Source organism: Myxocyprinus asiaticus, chromosome 17, assembly GCF_019703515.2.
Source record: "Myxocyprinus asiaticus isolate MX2 ecotype Aquarium Trade chromosome 17, UBuf_Myxa_2, whole genome shotgun sequence".
Lineage (NCBI taxonomy): Eukaryota > Metazoa > Chordata > Actinopteri > Cypriniformes > Catostomidae > Myxocyprinus > Myxocyprinus asiaticus.
In genome coordinates this window covers 25,294,453-25,314,281 of record NC_059360.1, presented here as the reverse complement: position 1 = coordinate 25,314,281, position 19,829 = coordinate 25,294,453, and the positions used below count along the sequence as shown (strand labels likewise).

The following is a 19,829-nucleotide window of genomic DNA, read 5'->3' as shown; positions in this document are numbered from 1 at the left end:
TTCTTTTGAAGTTTGATAATCACATTAGGTCATATCACGTCTCCTGTCTTTCCACCACCAAATTTCCTCTTTAAATGATAATTAAGATTTTTGTTATATCATTTAAGATATTTGAGACTTTTTATGACCTTACATTTTGGAAAACTGATTTAAGATATTTTAAGGATCCGCGGTAAACTCCATATTTCAGCTTGAATTACTAATAGTTTGAATGAACTCTAAGAATATTTGCAGACATCCACATTATTTAGATATCTCTCAATGAATCAATTAAACAATTTTTAGAGTCATATAAATATACATTATCTAACAGTGATAATTTATAAACAGCACATGGACAAATGGGTTTCTTTATTTTATGCTGAAGACTCAATCCAAACATTTAGGTTTAACAATATACTACAATTCTAGGGCCTTTTGGCTTGGCAGTCAGAGAAGATGTGTATCAAACATGCATATGGCATAAACCCACCTCCATCTTTAGTAGTGCAGGTGAACTCAGGGCTGGTGATGTTGTGAGCACCGTTGGACACAGTCATGGAGAGCTTGTACTCTGTGCTGGGCTGGAGGTCAGAAATTACCACAGAGTTCACAGCAGGGTCAAGTGTAAGGGTCTGCTTGTGCTGGGTGGACTGCACCGTCAGGATGTAGTGCTCCACACTTCCCTGTAAATCTTGCAGAGCTGAAAACAGAATTATAAAGAAAGACAGGACACACTCAAAGGTCAATCTCGAAACCAAGGCGTCTAAACACAGATTCTTTTTGGAAACATCACTTTGGTCAAGGACCATGCTTAGTTTATTATACAGGGTTTCCACACTTTTTGACCAATGCATTTCAGTGACTTATCCATGACCATTCCAGTCCTTTGAGATTAATTATTGGATAAGGATAAAGAAAGAAAGAAAAACAAAGAATTAAAAGTTTTAAAATAAATTCATTAAATTCAGATCTATTCGCTAATAAATAATTCAGACCGAGCAGAAAACCACTAGAAAAATTCTGAAATCCATTACTTTTTCCTGAATTCTAAGATTTTATTCATTTCCAAGATTTTTCCAGGCCTGATTTTAAAAATTCCTTGATATTTCTAGGTTTTTCATGGGAATATAAAAAATGTAGAATCTTACTGGGAGTCGACCAGTTGACCAGGATCGCTGTATGATTGAGAACTTGGATGGACACGTTGGTGCTTGTGAGGGGATGCCCAGCCAGCGTAACCCCTGTGGCAACCTCCCCTGAAGTGTAGCCAACGTCATTATGAACCAGTAGCTTGTACTCATACCATGTGTATCTACAGCACATGTAAAAACATTGAGTGATCTTGTGATTAAAGAGACAAAAGCAGCACCACAACAATGTCCTTTATAATATACAGTGTCCCAAAAAACTATTTGGACACCCAAGTCACACATAAAAATGCAATGATGTCTTTGCATTAGATGACAACCAACCTAGTCTCATAGAATGAATGTTACTATAACAACATTTTTTAAAACTGAAATGCCGTGCCTTTTTCTACATTTTTCTGCAGTTTCCTGGGGTGAAATGAACACTAGAGGTGCTACAACAACTGTGCTTATTTATTCACTTTCACACAAATCACAGGCACTATGGCTATGTTTGACTTTATAAACACTTATTTTTTGTTCTATTATTCACACCCTGCTTTGTTATGATGAAACACTTTTACTCTAACGCATAATTTGAAAATGCTACATTGATTTTAACACTTGTATTACAGACATACCTAAATTTACACACTTATTCCAATGTGATTAACTTCCACGGTAGCTCACCTGAAAGAGTGTCGGACTTTGAACTCAGAGACCGAAGCACTGAGCCCAGCCAAGGATGCTCAAAACAAAAGTGAAATTGAAGCAAAAGTGCCATAGAAGCGACATGACCTGGTTGCTTTTGTAAATGTGCTTTTAATGTCGAATTTATGAATTTAACACTATGGTTCTGATTTAGGGTAAGGATGTCTGTTTTGTTTACCTCTCATTTATCTTTTTGAACACTACTGTTTAAGTTTAGGTTAAAGTTTTAGGTTAGGAAGGTACGTTTTACTCAATCAACCAAACAACCATCTAATACTGACCTCAAAAACCTTGTCGGATTACATCATTTCACTCGCTTTTGGTGCCCCCGCTGGACAATTTAATGGGAAACTGCAGCCAAACGTGTTATAAAGCATGTAATTTTGGTTTGCAAAAATGTTGCCATTGTCACGTACATTTCAGGAGATCAGGTTGATGACAACATATCAAACCAAGTGGAATTTATTTAAAGATAAACAAAAAGCACACTTTTCACACAAAACATTCCACAAAAAGACATTTGTTAGGTTTCAATTTATACAAAATAGACAGACTGTTCAAAAGTATTCAAACACTTTCTGGTTGTCAAATCTAGTGGAACATATCCATAGTTAATACACCTGTGATCACAATTGTTTAAAGAGGCCACTTGATTTAATATTTTGTATCTAATGCAATAAAAGTCATACATTTTTAAATTAGGCTAAATATCCAAAATGGCCTAAATACTTTTTGGGGTCCACTGTGTACACTTTTCAAATGAGTTTTTATCTAGCTCATTTAAAAGTAAACTATTTTACAAGGACTGAAAACATTCAAACTAAGTCTGACATTAATCTAAATGACAGAACCTGTGATACAAGGGAAACAATTGGGAGTTTTATGTTGGAGTCTTTTAGAATACACACACAAGGAGTGTCAGAGAAAGATTAGCTGAAAACAATTTAATTCTATGGAATATTTGCTCAAAGTATCTTTGAACAGCATTAAAAAGATGGCATCAGTGCACGAAAACAGTTTTGTACACACAAGCAAAGTTTACATTAAAGCTAATTTCAGTAATCTCACCTGCTAAGGCCTTTATCTTCATGAAACAATTTGGTTCCTGCGTAAACATTGTACCACAGATTCAAATCTTCAGGGGGACGGGAGGCCAGGGGCTGCTGGGTTTTCCGTCTCAACAGCTCAAATCTGAGGGCAGCGGAAACAGCCAGATAATCAGAGCCTGCTCCACTCCCACAATCCTCCTGCCATTTCACCCGCACCGCTGTTTCGCTGAGTTTCTGCTTTTGTCTTTTCTCCCGCTCTCTCTCTCTTTCTTTCTCTCCCTCAACAGTAATGCTAATTTTGCCTGTAATCAGGAGAGCTCAGCTTAATGTGCACTTTATAAGCCTAGTTAAACAAACAGAGCAGCAGCGGGGAAAGAAGTCATGAATTTTAATCATCCGCAGTGAACACAGACCTTTATTTACCACCTAATCAGCTCAAAAACAGACAAAAATATACTGTGAGAAAGAACTTTTACAATGTGCTTCGGTCTTCACAACCAAGGGAGACGCTTGCTTTTGTCTGACAAGTTATGGATTTTATGACTTCATATTAATTGAGAGAATACATTGAATATGCATTATTATTAATGAAATAATTTGTCACATCGCAGGACTGTTTCAAATGAACTAGTGAAGGGAAAAAAAGTGATTGAAATGGTGATGAACTTAAAAGAATTATTGACTAGTTTCCGCACCTAATACAGTATATACACTCTCCTTTATAGAGGGTGTTTTCACACTTGGTTAGTTTCAGGGGGATCTGAGCACAATTTGCTGTATTTTTGGCCCATATGTGAGCAATCCAAATGATCTCAGACCCCTTTTAAGCAAACCATGCTGAGACCATCTTGATATGAGGTAAGGTTAGCTTGGAGCCTGCGGTTTGGTTTGCTAATTACGTACATTGCTTACACAAAGCGCTCTGGCTCACTTGATTTTCCCATTCACATAACGCCAAACATGTTTGACACTGACAGTACACTAGTAATAATGACGTGCAGAGAAGAGACGTGACAAGACGCTTCTGTTGTTTCTATGGAAATGACAGAGTAAGAAGCATATGAAAACTATTTAAACTCCTCACAAAACAAACTAAAAAAAAAAATACAATTCTTCGGTGTTCTGTGCGAATGAAGACTCAAGGGTTTAACTGGACTGCATCTGAATGTCATGTGACAGTTAAAAGATTATGACTGGAATATATTACTATTGATTTCAATGAATGGATGTTGCCCTATGCTGTCAATAGATAAAATCAAGATCAATCGTATTTATTTTGGTAATACGACTAATCTACCATGATCACTGAATTTTGCCTCTAAATACAGTATTTTTTTATAAAAAAAAATACAACGCATTAAGTTTAATGCAATCAATGTTGTCTTTTAAGATGTGGTTTGGATTCCACAAAAACAACACAGTGTGAATGCAAAATGGACTGAGACCCCTTAACGGGTCAAGTGGACCAAAAAGAGATCTGAGTCTACTTTCAAGGACACAAACAGTATCTAGAATTGGGTCCTTTTGCACTCGGTTCACTGAGATTGATTCTTCTGAAGAGGGCCCAAGTGTGAATACACCTACACTAAAATCTTGATGTCAGTACAAATACAATTCATGCCAACTACCCAAATTCAGTCCTGTTTATATAAAAAATTAACAAGTGTTGTTAACTGTTTAGATGTGTATTTTAGAGTATTTCTTTAAAATGCTAAGATGTAATACACTACGGATTTAATCTTAATCAGTCACCTTATGTTAGGCCCGTTTGGTCTTGAAGGCAGTTGCCATGAAAGGGCCAGGAAAGATTCGCTGATGGCAACCACCGACAGGGACAGCAGACCCTGTGGAATTGTGGCTAATGTTGTGACCAATGTGGGCAGGCTCTCAGTGCAACCACCGACATGGCCTCCACCTCCTGTGCAGGCGAGGATGGTGATGCTGTAGTTGGTGTAGGGCACCAGGTTCGTGATGGTGCGACTGAGCACAGATGTATTGGTGTGTGAGATACGTGGATTGGGCATGCGGATCTCATACCGCTCAATTTCTCCATTGGGTATGAGTGGAGAAAACCACGTAACCTGCAGGAAAACATGAAATACATCACAGTTTGCTAGCATAGCTGAAAAGAATTTGACATGAGTGCCTATCGGTGTTCTTGTTGTCATGTATTTATAAACTAAAATAGTTTCATGAGGGAGCCTGGGATCCACAGAAGAGATGGTGTCCAGTGCAATATCACAACATATCATCACAGGCTTTTAGATCGATGAGTTTGTGGAACCGATGCCATGTGAAGCAAAGACACCCTGACTTTGACCCAAGACAGAATATTCTCTTCATTACATTTAAAAGAGGCCTGAGCCCCTGGAGATCATAATGAAATCCTAATGGAATTGCAAAGGAAGCAGTGCTTGTTTCTGCTACATGCTGTCTTTGGAGTGAGGGGGAACGTTGGCATTTGGAGGATGCATTAAACATATTGTGCATGTCTGGGTAGATTGGATAAGTGTTAGGGTTTGGATTAGTTATAATAGAAAAGTTATAATAATGGATACTGAAAGGTAAGCTGGGGTGAAGGCAGGTTAAGCGGACATTTTCAGCAAACTTCATTGTGAGCTGAAACTTAACCAACAGAATTATTAAGACAATGTACCTTATACAGTTGCAATCGAAATTATTCAACCCCCCTGACCAGCAATACATTCTGGTGATGTGAATTAAAACACATCAACTAAAACCTCAGTACACAAAGTAAGTTTTTAATACACATTTGAGTGATTTTGAGAACAAAGAGTTCAGTTTACCCAAATTTAAAAATAAAAATAACTAATTCTCTCCACAAACGTCGTCAAAAATATTCAACCCCCAAAGTCAATAATTTGTGGAGCATCCTTTATCCATAATAACAGCAAATAAATGTTTCAGGTATGTGTTCTCAGGCTTCGGACACCTCTCTATTAGAATTTTTACACATTTCTCATGAGCAAAAGCTTCCAGCTCATTGACATTCTTTGGTTTCTTTGCTGCCACTGCTTCCTTGAAATCCCAACAAAGGTTTGCAATGGGATTTTAATGATGGACTGAAAGGGCCATTTAAGGACATTCCACGACCTATCCCTGAACCAGATTTTGGACAACTTGGATGTATCCTTGATGTTATTGTCTTGCTGGAAAGTCCAGTGATCACCAAGCTTCAATTTACACACTGAAGTCATCACATTTTTCATGCCAAAATGGCCTGATACCTGAAAGAATCCATCGTTTCCTGCAGCCGCAAAACACCCCCATAACAGGACTGATCCACCTCCATGCTTGACTGTGGGTATGGTGTCGTTCTTGTCATCACCTTGTCATCTTACTCCAGATGGACTGCTGACCCATGGGTCTAAAACTCATTTCCAGTTTAGTGTCATACGTCTATAAAACCTTCTTCCAGGACTCCACAGGTCTTTCCTAATTACTTCTTGAATATTCAAGTCAACATTTCCCTTTAAAAATTTTGATTGCAACTGTAGGTGTACAGTAAATCTGTCCTTTCAAAGCCAGTTAAAGAATTTTAAATGAGTATTCAAAACCTTTACATATATTTTTTAGGGCTTTGAGGCAAATAACCTTCCAATTTTGTATTTGTTTTGTTGCTGTTATTTGTACACACTAGTATAAATCTTGATGTCAGCTATGTCTTTTTGAGCACTATGTGAGAAGCTCATTCACACTGGTTTGCGCATTCACACAAAAAACGTAAGTCGTTTAGTGCTAAATACAACTCAAGGTCTCATGTGATTGGACGTCAGGTTTTCCTATGAAAAATTACATAAATTCTGGGTTGTTTCTGACCAAAACTTGTATGCCTCAAGAAGACTTGAAAAATGAGGCACAAGTCACATGGACTACTTTTATAATACTTTTGGGTCATTTTTAAGTTTTAAAGTGAGGCACTATCCACTGCCATTGTATTAAAGAAATATTCTGGGTTCAATACAAGTTAAGCTTAATCATCAGCATTTGTGGCATATATTGATTACCACAAATATAAACTTTCACTTGCCTGGACAACGTTTTTTAATCCAAAAAAAATAATAAAATAAAAATAATAATAATTTCTTTACATTTGTTTGCTTTTTATTTCACTTTGTTACTCTTGTTGTGTTCCCAGTCCAAAATGACCAGCCACTGGAAATTAATGGATTATACAGAAATATTAAGTGTTCAGCAGCATCCCAATCCTTTAGATGAGCACATATGTAGATGTGTGTTTGCACGGGCATGTGCACACACACAACACACAAACAAACACACACACATGCACAGACACACACACACAGTGTGTGTTAAGCGTCCTTCTGCGCATTGTCTTTCATGTACAATCTTTTAGGAATATTTCAAGATCTACGTATCATATTATGTTGTGTTTGGGCTTGTTTGAATCGGGATAGTCTGCTGTAAGTTACAATATATTATTGTCTATGCTATATGTATGTTTCAGGAAGTAATAAGGAAAAATGCGACAAAAAGACACTTCTGTTTATTATATTTATGTGGCATCTGTGGGAATTTCATACACTAATACTCACTGCAGTTTGGCCTCTGAGTGAAACATTGAATGTTTCTTTGCATTCTACAAATTGAGACCTTTCCAATTATATATAACACATGGCTATCTTATCTTTTTTTATGGTTTTTACAAACTCAATATAATTGTTGTGATAACAAATTTGCAAATGATGTGAACAAAAAAGTTCTTATTTTTCAGCAAATTAAAAAGCATTATTTAAGAACTGGTAGGATCAGCTATATGCATTGTAAAGTCCAGATTCTAAGCTTTACAATTACACCTATTTTAATCAGATCAAGCAAGTGGTTATTAATTTATTATGTAATTATTATAGAAATTGTTTTCTTTCATTAAAATATCTCCTTTTGTGTTCCTCATAAGAAAGAGAGTCATATGGGTTTGAAACAATATTAGGGTAAGCAAATTTGACAGAATTTTCATTGTTGGGTGAACTTTTCCTTTATGGGAGTCTGCTTGATTATATAGGGCAGGTGTCACTCGTATGTTTAAAACATAACCATATTTAGTACTCTGAACAGGACTAACCAATGTATTCAGCTGCTGTGCAATCACAGCCTATCCGTCTATTAAAATAGGCAAAAGCCCAAAATAAAACAGAAATTAACAATTAAAGCCACTAAACCTAATGAAATCTTCAACGCTTGCAGAAACAGAGTTGCCATAAGCACCTGCTAGCATCTCAAAAGGAATAAATGTATTCAATATAGCATATGCAAATGAGAACAGTTGTTTTTAGGCTTTTACATGTAGAAGAGTTTTCATCCAGTTACACTCATAAATGCAGCAGTTAACAAATTAATGAAATAATAATGGCATTACAATACACTAAACCGGGGGTTAGGGGAAAATGAATAATTCAAGAAAGTTTATGCAAATATCTCTTTGTTTGAAGTGGTAAGCATTTCTGTCCATGTTTCTTGGCATTAGCATACAACAAAAAATAAACAAAGAGAGACAGAAAGAGAGAGGGGGATGCATGGGTGTATTTACACACTGCAGGATCTAAGCTGCAAAGCTTGTTTGGTTACATTAACGTCCCTTAAATCCAACTTGTAAACCAGCCAAAAGACTGCAAGCTACCTAGCCCTCTTGAGTATCATGTCTGGTGAATTACAGGGGTGTCTATGCTCAGGGTTTCAGTTTGCCGCGAAACACTGAACTCTATTAGGCCAAAGTGTGTTGTGTGAAATGAATCTGCGGCTTTGATTATTATCTTATCATAATAAAATAAAGAAATGAAGATACAATCTTTAACATGCTTAAGTGCAAACATTCACTGCAAAACTTCATCCAGTAAAATATCTAAACATCCTTCTACAACAAGATACATTTACTTGAGAAGTAAATCTGTGTACACTATTAAATCTTAAATTAGATTTATTGTTCTTATACCGCTGGCAATATATATATATATATATATATATATATATATATATATATATATATATATATATATATATATATTCTTATTTAAAGCATAAAACTCATTAAACTTTTTTAGATTTATGCTGAAAACAAAGAAAGAAAAAAAATATATTTTGCCACAGTAAGAAAAATAAACTTAATTCAAGATATCTTGAAATGAAAACAAGTCTTAAAGGGATAGTTCACTCAAAAATGAAAATTCTATCATCATTTACTCACCATCATGTGTTCCAAACACAAATGACTTTCTTTTTTTTGTTTAATACAAAAAAAGATGTTAGTCTGACCCACCTTTTATTGGATTTTGTTTATATATAGTGAAAGTGAATAGTACGGAGCCCCTCAGAGGGCAGGCTGCATTCCCTCGCAATAAGTTCTGAGTTCCCTCACAATAAATTTACCAAAGTTTTACTACAGTAACCACATTTTAACCTTGATATTTGTGGTGAAACCATAGTGATAATACAGGAAAATGGAAATTATGGTAATAACAATCATAATTTTGTGGTTATTATGGTTTTACTATACAAATACCATAATTTAAATACTATAGTCATATTGTAGACTATAGTAACCATAGTTTTAGGTGAAAATCATGGTTTTTCTTTAGTAATATTGTAGTAACCATGAATGTTGTAGGCTAACCATGCTTTTTTTTTTTTTTTGGGTGAAGACGATGGTTTTACTATAGTAATACTGTAGTAACTTTGAAAAGTAAGTTAAGTAACCATATTTTTTTTGGCAGAAACCATGGTTTTACTATAGTAATATTGTAGTAACTTTGAAAAGTTAAGAAACCATGTTTTTTTATGTTTTTTTACTGTAACCATGTAATACAGTAACCTGTATCCATATAGTAACCATGGGATTACTATAGTAAAACCATGGTAAATTTATTGCGAGGGAATGCAAAACTTATTGCGAGGGAATGCAAACTATTGCGAAGGCATGCAAAGCTTGTTGTGAGGGAATGCAAACTATTGCAAGGGCACGCAAAGCTTGTTGCGAGGGAATGCAAACTATTGCGGTGGAATGCAAAAAAATGTCCCACCAATCCTCTAAGAGACTCCGTAGAATAGTGACTAAGGCTAACACACTGCCTAACATGTCCTATTGTGTTCCTCTGCAAAACGTCATACAGTTGCATTATCTTTTTTTTTTTAAATGAGGGATCATAAAATTGCATTTTGTTTTTATTTAGTACTGCCCTTTAGAAGCTATTTGATATAACAGATCCTCACATATATTCCACAAGACAAAATATTAACTGAATTTACGCACATGATCCTGTTCAGAAGTTTACATTCCCTTGGTTTTTAATATGGTGTGTTGCTTTCTCGATGATCAATGACTGTTTGTGTAATAATTGCTCATGAGTCCCTGCTTTGTCCTGAGCAATGAAGATGTTCGTCCCGCCCCCCCCCCCCCCCCTTCTGTATATTTGAGTTCTTCAGTGGCTATATGATGAGATCCAGCTTTTGACACTTGGGACAACTGAGGGACTCATATACAACTATTACTAAAGGTGCAAACAATTATTGATGCTCAAGAAGGCAACACAAGAGGAACCAAGGGTGCAAACTTTTGAACAGGATGATTTGTGTAAATAAGAGTACATTTTGTGCTATGTATCTTTTGTAGGGCTGTACTACATAAAAAAATATAATCTTTTATCTATTATAGGTAGGGTGGCCAGACGTCCCATTTTCCCTGGGACAGTCCCGTATTTAAGCACTTTTTCTGGTGTCCCCACTTATTCTAAAAACTTTGTGTTTTGTCCCGTATTTCCACTCTCCTAAAATTTCTCTATCGCCTATGCGGCTTTCTCAGTCATGTGAGTATTCTAATCAAAGGTAGCCAAGGATACGGCTTGTAAAACCAATAAAATCACACCATGTTTTTTGAAGTACATGATTGGATTAAACGATCCAATCACAATCTCTTATCAATAGACATCCAGTTAATGAACTGATTTAAGAGTCAGTTTGAAAGAGCACACAGATGAAATTGTGGCTGGAAAAATGTCAAGGAAGCGTGAATGTACATTTAATCAGGATCTTCAAAAAGAGTTTAAATTTCTAAAAAAAAAAGAGTCACAGACAGAGCCTAGTAAAGTGACGTGTGAGATTTGTGGAGCTCGCTTTTCCATCGCCCATGGAGGCCACACTGACATCACGCAGCATGTTCATACAAAAAAGCATGTGGATGCTGCTAAAAGTAAGTGTGCCACACCAAGTGTCAGCTATTTGTTTGTGAAGCAAAGTTCCAAATCTGACAAGGTGCATGCAAGTGAAGGACTTTTTGCTTTTTGATTATTCTGTTGTGCACGGCCATAGCTTTGCACAATCATGACCTAAGAAAAGTCTTGCAGGCCAGGCTGGAGGAATCATTCATACCCTCTGACATTAAAAACAGTTGGATGCCCTGGTTGAAGCTGGTGACACGCTAGCGGATGATTTATTTTGTGCAGTGAGAAACTTTTATTCAGGTATAATAAAACTGGTGGATTACCTCCAAAACTGGAGCTGCTCATTGGAGAACACAGAAAAATTTGAGTGGGCCCTACTGAGAGACATCCCAGAGTTGAAAGACATTCAGAGCAGTCTCGAACACTTCTACTCCATAATCACCGCTCTAAGTTTGATTGACGAAACCACGCTCTTTGATGAGTGGGCTTGCGCAAAAAACATGGTCACTCGTCGCATCACTGAGTGGAACATGAACAAGATGGCCATGTCTGAGAGATGGACAGATGTTTTTCGTGAGCTGGAGAGCAAGACCATCAACTTCTGAGTCTTAGCCAAAGTCGTGGAGTTTGTTTTCTGCCTGCCTGGGACATCTGCATCTGTGGAGCATGTGTTCTCATTAATGAACGCAGCATGGACACTCGAGAAATCTCGACTCAGTGTAACAGTCATGAAGGCAATGCTTTTCGTATGTAAAATCCGATTTGCATTGATCTGCGCTGGGAGGGGACTGTCCGGTTTTCCACAAGCAGGAATCTGGTTACCCTAATTATAGGCTATTTGTAAACAATCTGAAAGGGGTGTGGAAACTTCTGCAATTAACTGTATAGGCTATATAGTTTGTGAAAATGTATATTTTATTTTAGATTGTTTTTCACGATTTAACCACATTTTAGCTTTTTTTAATGTACAAAGTCCATGTACTCTATTCTATCCATATGATGTCATATTGCATGTGTTCTGTAATTATGAAATGACTTGTCATGTCAGGTATACATTTTAACACACAATTCACAACACTGTAACCTAAAATTCAAAATACAACCCCCACATCTCAACATATAAGTGCTTGTACTATGTAAAATAGTGCAGTGTAGCTGTCTGAATGTGACATTGTTACCTCTGTGCTCGAAGGAAATGAACATTAACAGTGACAGTAAAATACTCTTACATATTAGCATGTTGCACGAAGAAATGGATCGGCTTCTTTCAGCTTGTTGTTGAAAACTCATTTTTATTGGTGCATTTCTCCTTGCGCTGTCTGACTGGATGACAAAGAGCGCAAGCCAAGCACATGACATCTATGCCATTATAACCAGGTTCATTTCGGTGGATCTGCTGAAAGACTAGAATGAAAGTATCGTCAAATCAACATGCGACGCAACAAAATTGCTGCTGTTCTCTGCAAACGATACCAAAGACAACAGCAAGAAGGTAAATGAGTACATTAAATGTAATTAGAAAAAAATCAGTGAGCCTACCAGCTGAAACCGGGACATAATTAAATTGTTTAGAGAATTGTCGGTACACTGGGACACCTCTTAAAAACGGGATGTCTGGTCACCCTACTTAAACACAATGAGAAAACTATCCCTCATACAAAATGTAATGCCATGACATTATGAATTTAAGATTTGTTGCTCTGATTTAAGACCTTTTTAAGGCCTTAATTTGCAGAAGGGTGAATTAAGACTTTTTAAGACCTTTTTAAGACCCGCGGAAACCCTACATTTTTACTTTATTTCGATTTTTTTTTTTTTAACTGGAAAACAAGACAAAAATACTGATTAATATTAATAGTGTTTTTTTTTGTTTGTTTTTTTTTTTGCAAGGCTCCAAGGGCACATTCATGAGGAGTTCCCACAGTAAACTGACAGTCTTAATTGGCTGTTCCTCAAGAAACAGCAATGGAATGACCTGGAAACCATTAGTATCAATGGTCCGATACCATGAGGGTGTCATTGAAATAATGATGGAAGCTGTGCCCTCCTCTAGGTGTGGTATTCGTGGAAAGAAATACAGCAGTTTCTCACTAACAATCACAGCAAAGACCTCATTTGCACCTCACTGGTGAATAGGTGGTAAAGGCACTGCAGACAGGAGGGTGGGGACAGGATTGAGGGTCACTTCACACACACACTCATACACAAAACATACAGATTATAGATGTTTAAAGGGATAGTTCACCCAGAAATTCTGTCATCATTTCCTCACCCTATGTTTGTCCGAACCTATATGGCTTTTTAATCTTTTGTAAACACAAAAGGAGATATTAGACAGAATGTTAGCCTCAGTCATCATTTACTTTCACTGTATGAAAAACAAGGCAGTTAAATAGAATGGTGACTAAGGCTAACATTGAGTGAGTATCCCTTTAAAATACCACATCACATGATTCAGCTGGTACTGAATACTAATCTGAATACTTACTCTGCTATGAATCACTTGTGTAAATCAAATCTACACTGTAAAATACCTGCACTGACTCTGGTCCCAACACCAGTACATAGGGTGGCTGCAGGCCTGCAGGTCGTGAAGGTCTGGTGGTGACTTTCTCCCACTCACTACTATTGGATCCACCCAGATGTGTGTTCACCACAACACGGTACTCATAAGTACTCCAGGGGCTGAGCGAGGCTGAGCTGTCCAAGAAAGTGAGAGTCTGATTGGGCAACACAGTGGCCACAGTGGAGATCTGTTGTGTGCCAATGACCCTCCTCTCCACGGAGTAGCCCTCCAGCTCCCCATTGGCACGAAGCGGTGGTGCCCAGCTCAAGAGCACTGAGGTGGGTGTGTCGGAGTAAAGTTGCGGGGCTGGGACACCTTCTGGTGGGGCCGGGCGGGTACGGATGGTGTGGGACTCAGCAGACAGAGTGCAGCCAGCTGCTGTACAGGCTTCCACCTGTATGGTATACTGCTGGTATGGTGCTAGCTGGAAAAGGGTGTGGCTGGTGCTGTTCCCTGGCACACTGGTACTTAGCTGGTTGTTTTGGTAGATGTTATAATGGGTGATGATGCCATTGGGTTGGGATGGAAGAGACCAGGAGACAGACACACTTCTGGCCTGGATGTCTGAGAGTACAGGTGGGTCAACTGATCCAGGGCCTGCAGGGAAAGGACAATAACATCTTTGAGTGTATGGAAAGAATAACATGTTTTATGAAATAACTAGTTTGCTGGCAACCTGCAGTGTGAATCCAATAACAGATTGTGCCCCTCAATTTTTAATAATTTACTAATACACAACTTAATATTTCACAAATATTCTTTATCCAACATGTTCATACAGGAATCTACTGACAGCACCTTACTCGTGCCACCTAAGAGTCATGGGTTCACATATTCAATGGTAAGTGATTCATATTTTGCATAAAAAAAATAAATAAATAATAATAAAAAAAAAATTTTTTTTACTCCACTGGCAGTTGTTTGATAGTCTGTTAGCACAGACCAATTTCAGCAGCAAAACTTCCTACCTACAGTTGCCAAATTCACAGTGTGATCAGTCTGCTTTATTTGCTTTGTTTTAACATGAAAAAAAATTAATTAAATAAATAAATAAAAACTATGTTAAAATGCTTTACATACAGTATTACTTTCCTAGTTCGGTTAAATGTGCAGACAACTATCATTTCTCCTCTCTGCCCAGTAAGTGGCACAAAGAATGTGAATCGCCAAAAACAAAAGAGGAATGTAAAAGTGAAAGTGGATATTTATTACAAACATGTAGAGCATTTAGGACTTAAATATTTATCTGTTTCTCACCCACACCTATCATATCACTTCTGAAGACATGAATTTAACCACTGGAGTCATATGGATTACTTCTATGCTGTGTTTATGTGCTTTTTTGAGCTTCAAATTTCTGGTCACCATTCACTTGCATTGTATGGACCTACAGAGCTGAGATATTCTTTGAAAATCGTCATTATGTTCAGCAGAAGAAAGAAAATCATACACATCTGGGATGGCATTAGGGCGAGTAAATGATGAGAGAATTTTCATTTTTGGGTGAACTATCCCTTTCAGATTGCACTTTGATTCCTTTTTGGGTATAAAGTATTTGAACTGAAGCACTGATGAGTATGGATGATCTTATGATCTAGAAAGATGCAGCTCTTCTCTGACAGCACAGTATTGTCACTGACAGCACAAGGACAGTGCCTGATTGGAGCAGCCTGATTCTCTGGATTAAAATGTAGAGCAGGCAATGTGCAAATCAGCTCATTTGCCAAAGTGGACAGAGTCAGTGGCTGCGTTTTTGAAGCAAATATGAAATTATATTTATGGATTTATTCGAAGGGGTTATACGGCTAAGGCATATCAGCTATATGTGAGACAAGCCTCTGAAGAGCCTGCAGTGAATTGGAGAAAACCACTTAAATTTGCAGGATGGTCATTTCCTCTGAGTGGTTGCAACAACAGCTGCTATGGCAGCACTAACATCAAGAAATCCTTCATGGATCTTAAGGCTTGGACAGCTCAGGTCATTTTAATAATTATACATCCAGGCTTGGGGAGTAACGGAATACTTGTAACTGTAACTGTAATTTGTTACAGGTACACAAAAACCAAACATAATCAGATTACAGTTACATTTGGTAAAAATTGGGATTACTATCAGGATTAAATGGTTTTATCTGTAAAAACAGAAACAAAAGATCCTCCTGACATAAAATGATATAGACGGCTGCTTGCTTTAGAATGGTACAGAAATTATCAGATGCGCACTCGACATCGCTTCTGGTTTTGAGTCAGGAGCTCCATTTACTGTCACATGGGCAAATAAAACCTGTCTCACATCACCACTGTGCTCGAGGCAAATGAGGTCAAACCATTAAAAGGGCTGTTTCATTTCAATGGCCACTGGAGAAAATGTATTATTTTCATGGAAATTTCCACAAAATTGATAATTTAAAGAAACATTTGAAGGTAAGATCCACATGAAAATCAAGTTAGCTAGGTTTGCTAAAATTAGTGTTCCATGGTAGCTTTCACCATCCGAGCGTCTGTCGATTGTTTCGCGGGAGCAGGAATAGCTGCTAGTACTGTGACATGAATTGTGCATCGACTGTACAACAGAAAGGTACATGTTCGGTATTGAAGTGGAAAAACGACCACTACCCTCGGCAAATGGCCCGTACACATTCTCCTGTACACAGGACGCCTACTGTCAAAACTTCAGTCACTTCACTTCTCATTTCCAACATAACATCAGTTGAAATTCTAAAGTTATTATCTGAAATGCTTTTGTAATGCAATGACAAAAGCAATAGGGACAGCATTTCTATTTTTATTATGAAAAATATATATATATTTTTTAAATTATGTGTAAAAAAACAAAAAAAACAAAAAAAAAATATGTGTGTAAAAATGTTTACACAAATACCAAATCAAAGTTCTTAGGAAAAAAGTGCAATGGATAATTTATCTGATTTTGATACTGATTTTGAGTCTGGGTTAGGTAAAAATGTAACATTTCAAAACTCACAGAAAGTAGAAATAAGTCATTAAAGAGACACTAAAAGGTTTAAATATATTTTGATCTATTCTTTAAAACTTGAATATTTTTTTATTTTTTTTGGAATCTTTTTATTTTTTGTCATTAAAATCCTCCTTAAAAGTTAACATTGAATCACCCAGTTAGCTGGTGATGTTGGACTGTGGATCATGAGCGAGCAGAGGAAAGACACTGGAGGCATAATGATGATGATGAAGATAGCCTGCAATCTACCTACTGCAGTCAGAAGTAAAATGGTGCCAGTTAGTCTACACGCTAACTGCATTACATGGCAGAATTACATTTTGCAGTATTTTTGAATCCTCTCAGATTTTGTGAACCAAGACATAATTCAGTGCATCTGTTCTAAATGTATTTGCTTAATGAGAAATTTGAACATAAAGTGCATCCGGAAAGTATTCACAGCGCTTCACTTTTTCCACATTTTGTTATGTTACAGCCTTATTCCAAAATGGATTCAATTCATTATTTTCCTCAAAATTCTACAAACAATACCCCATAATGACAACGTGAAAGAAGTTTGTTTGAAATCTTTGCAAATTTATAAAAAAAATAAAAAAAATAAATCACATCTACATAAGTATTCACAGCCTTTGCCATGACACTCAAAATTGAGCTCAGGTGCATCCTGTTTCCACTGATCATCCTTGAGATGTTTCTACAACTTGATTGGAGTCCACCTGTGGTAAATTCAGTTGATTGGACATGATTTGGAAAGGCACACACCTGTCTATATAAGGTCCCACAATTAACAGTGCATGTCAGAGCACAAACCAAGCCATGAAGTCCAAGGAATTGTCTGTAGACCTCCGAGACAGGATTGTATCGAGACACAGATCTGGGGAAGGGTACAGAAAAATTGAAGGTCCCAATGAGCACAGTGGCCTCCATCATCCGTAAATGGAAGAAGTTTGGAACCACCAGGACTCTTCCTAGAGATGGCCGCCCAGCCAACTGAGCGATCGGAGGAGAAGGGCCTTAGTCAGGGAGGTTACCAAGAACCCGATGGTCAGCGTTTCTCTGTGGAGAGAGGAGAACCTTCCAGAAGAACAACCATCTCTGCAGCACTCCACCAATCAGGCCTGTATTGTAGAGTGGCCAGACGGAAGCCACTCCTCAGTAAAAGGCACATGACAGCCCGCCTGGAGTTTGCCAAAAGGCACCTGAAGGACTCTCAGACCATGAGAAACAAAGATTGAACTCTTTGGCCTGAATGGCAAGCATCATGTCTGGAGGAAACCAGGCACCGCTCATAACCTGGCCAATACCATCCCTACAGTGAAGCATGGTGGTGGCAGCATCATGTTGTGGGGATGTTTTTCAGCGGCAGGAATTGGGAGACTAGTCAGGATCGAGGGAAAGATGAATGCAGCAATGTACAGAGATGTACTTGATGAAAACCTGCACCAGAGCGCTCTGGACCTCAGACTGGGGCGAAGGTTCATCTTCCAACACGACAATGACCCTCAGCACACAGCCAAGGTAACAAAGGAGTGGCTACGGGACAACTCTGTGAATGTCCTTGAGTGGCCCAGCCAGAGCCCAGACTTTAACCGACTGAACATCTCCGGAGAGATCTGAAAATGGCTGTGCACCGACGCTCCCCATCCAACCTGATGGAGCTTGAGAGGTCCTGCAAAGAAGAATGGGAGAAACTGCCCAAAAATAGGTGTGCCAAGCTTGCAGCATCATACTCAAAAAGACTTGAGGCTGTAACTGGTGCCAAAGGTGCTTCAACAAAGTATTGAGCAAAGGCTGTGAATACTTATATATACATGTGTGTGGTGTGTTTTTATTTTTATTTTTTTTAATACATTTGCAAAGATTTCAAACAAACTTCTTTCACATTGTCATTATGGGGTATTGTTTGTAGGATTTTGAAGAAAATAATGATTTTAACCCATTTTGGAATAAGGCTGTAACATAACAAAATGTGGAAAAAGTGAAGCGCTGTGAATACTTTCCGGATGCACTGTATTCTGTTTTCCTTTTAAGGAGGCAGTGTCCCTGTTTTTCATGTTTTAATAATAATTACATCACTTTAATAATAATAATACCAGGGTAATATAGCAAAGAATAATGCTGAACATTTACATTAAATAATGTAAAAAATATATTTTTTCATATGCAAATATATCATCATATGCAAATAAATTTACTTTATGAAGTTTTGAAGAATCATTTTAATAAAATAAAACAATATTAATTGCTGTGTACAGGATCCTACACACCACATGATTTTAGAGTGCTTGCAATGCAGCACTGTATTGATATTCCTCAACTATTCTGGTTGGGCAATTAATTATTTTTGCAATTAATTCAGGCCAAACCACTTAGACTGCATTCAAACTTTGTTTTGTAGATATTTGCAGCCCTAGATCAGGGGTCGGCAACCTATGGCATGCGTGCCAGCACTGCCACGCAAGCAACGGCGAGAGAGGAGTAGAATGTTTTATTTATATGAAGTTGCATTCCAATATACATCTTGATGGAATTCTTCCTCATGATCACGAAGCGTGTTTTCATGAGCTGAATGGGAGGCAAAACAAAAAGTTAAAATGTGACGAGACTACAGTATACCCAACAGACTCATGCAGTGTATGCAAGCAATTCATGCATCATGAACTGGCAGCGCTTCACTTTCGGTTAATCACGTGCCCGCTTTGCTTCGGTCAGGCTGCTTAGATGACAGCCTACATTCCATGTTTCATTTGTTTCTTTTTTGTTTCAGAACAACATGTGATGTAATAAGGAAAACACTACTATTAACCCTTGAGATTTCCAACCCAGCATACAGGTACACCCTCCTTAAACCATGGTCACACTCAAAATGACATTAAAAGATTAAAAGAGAAATCATAAACCCACAAACCCACTGGTTTTCTTTCATTAAAGCATTTAAGATGCTCTGTTAAAATTCACATGCGGGATCATGATTATATCATTATCATCGAGTTTTGCACAAAATCTTCACTCACTATTATGCTAGATATATAAAGGGGGGGGGGGTCGGCACAGCCATTGACCAGTAAAATAAAAAATGGCACTCCATGTCAAAACGGTTGCCGACCCCTGCCCTAGATATTTGTTTAGTAGATATTTTAGCCCTAGGTGTGCTATCTATTTTTGTTTTTTTGTACACTTTTTTACATAAGAAATTTAAGATTAAAGTTTGAAAATCTCCTCCTA

The 19,829-nt window shown here is 37.5% G+C and overlaps 1 protein-coding gene across 1 annotated transcript in view; it reads right to left on the bottom strand.

Annotated features, from left to right (window-relative positions):
- ush2a (Usher syndrome 2A (autosomal recessive, mild)) overlaps nt 1–19,829 on the bottom strand; it is a 344,744-nt gene that overhangs the window by 111,928 nt on the left and 212,987 nt on the right. The window contains exons 40-44 of the mRNA XM_051723371.1: nt 13,596–14,224; nt 4,622–4,950; nt 2,889–3,011; nt 1,131–1,294; nt 473–682 (exon numbers count right to left, since the gene is read on the bottom strand). Coding sequence (XP_051579331.1) covers nt 473–682; nt 1,131–1,294; nt 2,889–3,011; nt 4,622–4,950; nt 13,596–14,224 — 1,455 coding nt within the window. The remainder of the gene's footprint in view (nt 1–472; nt 683–1,130; nt 1,295–2,888; nt 3,012–4,621; nt 4,951–13,595; nt 14,225–19,829) is intronic.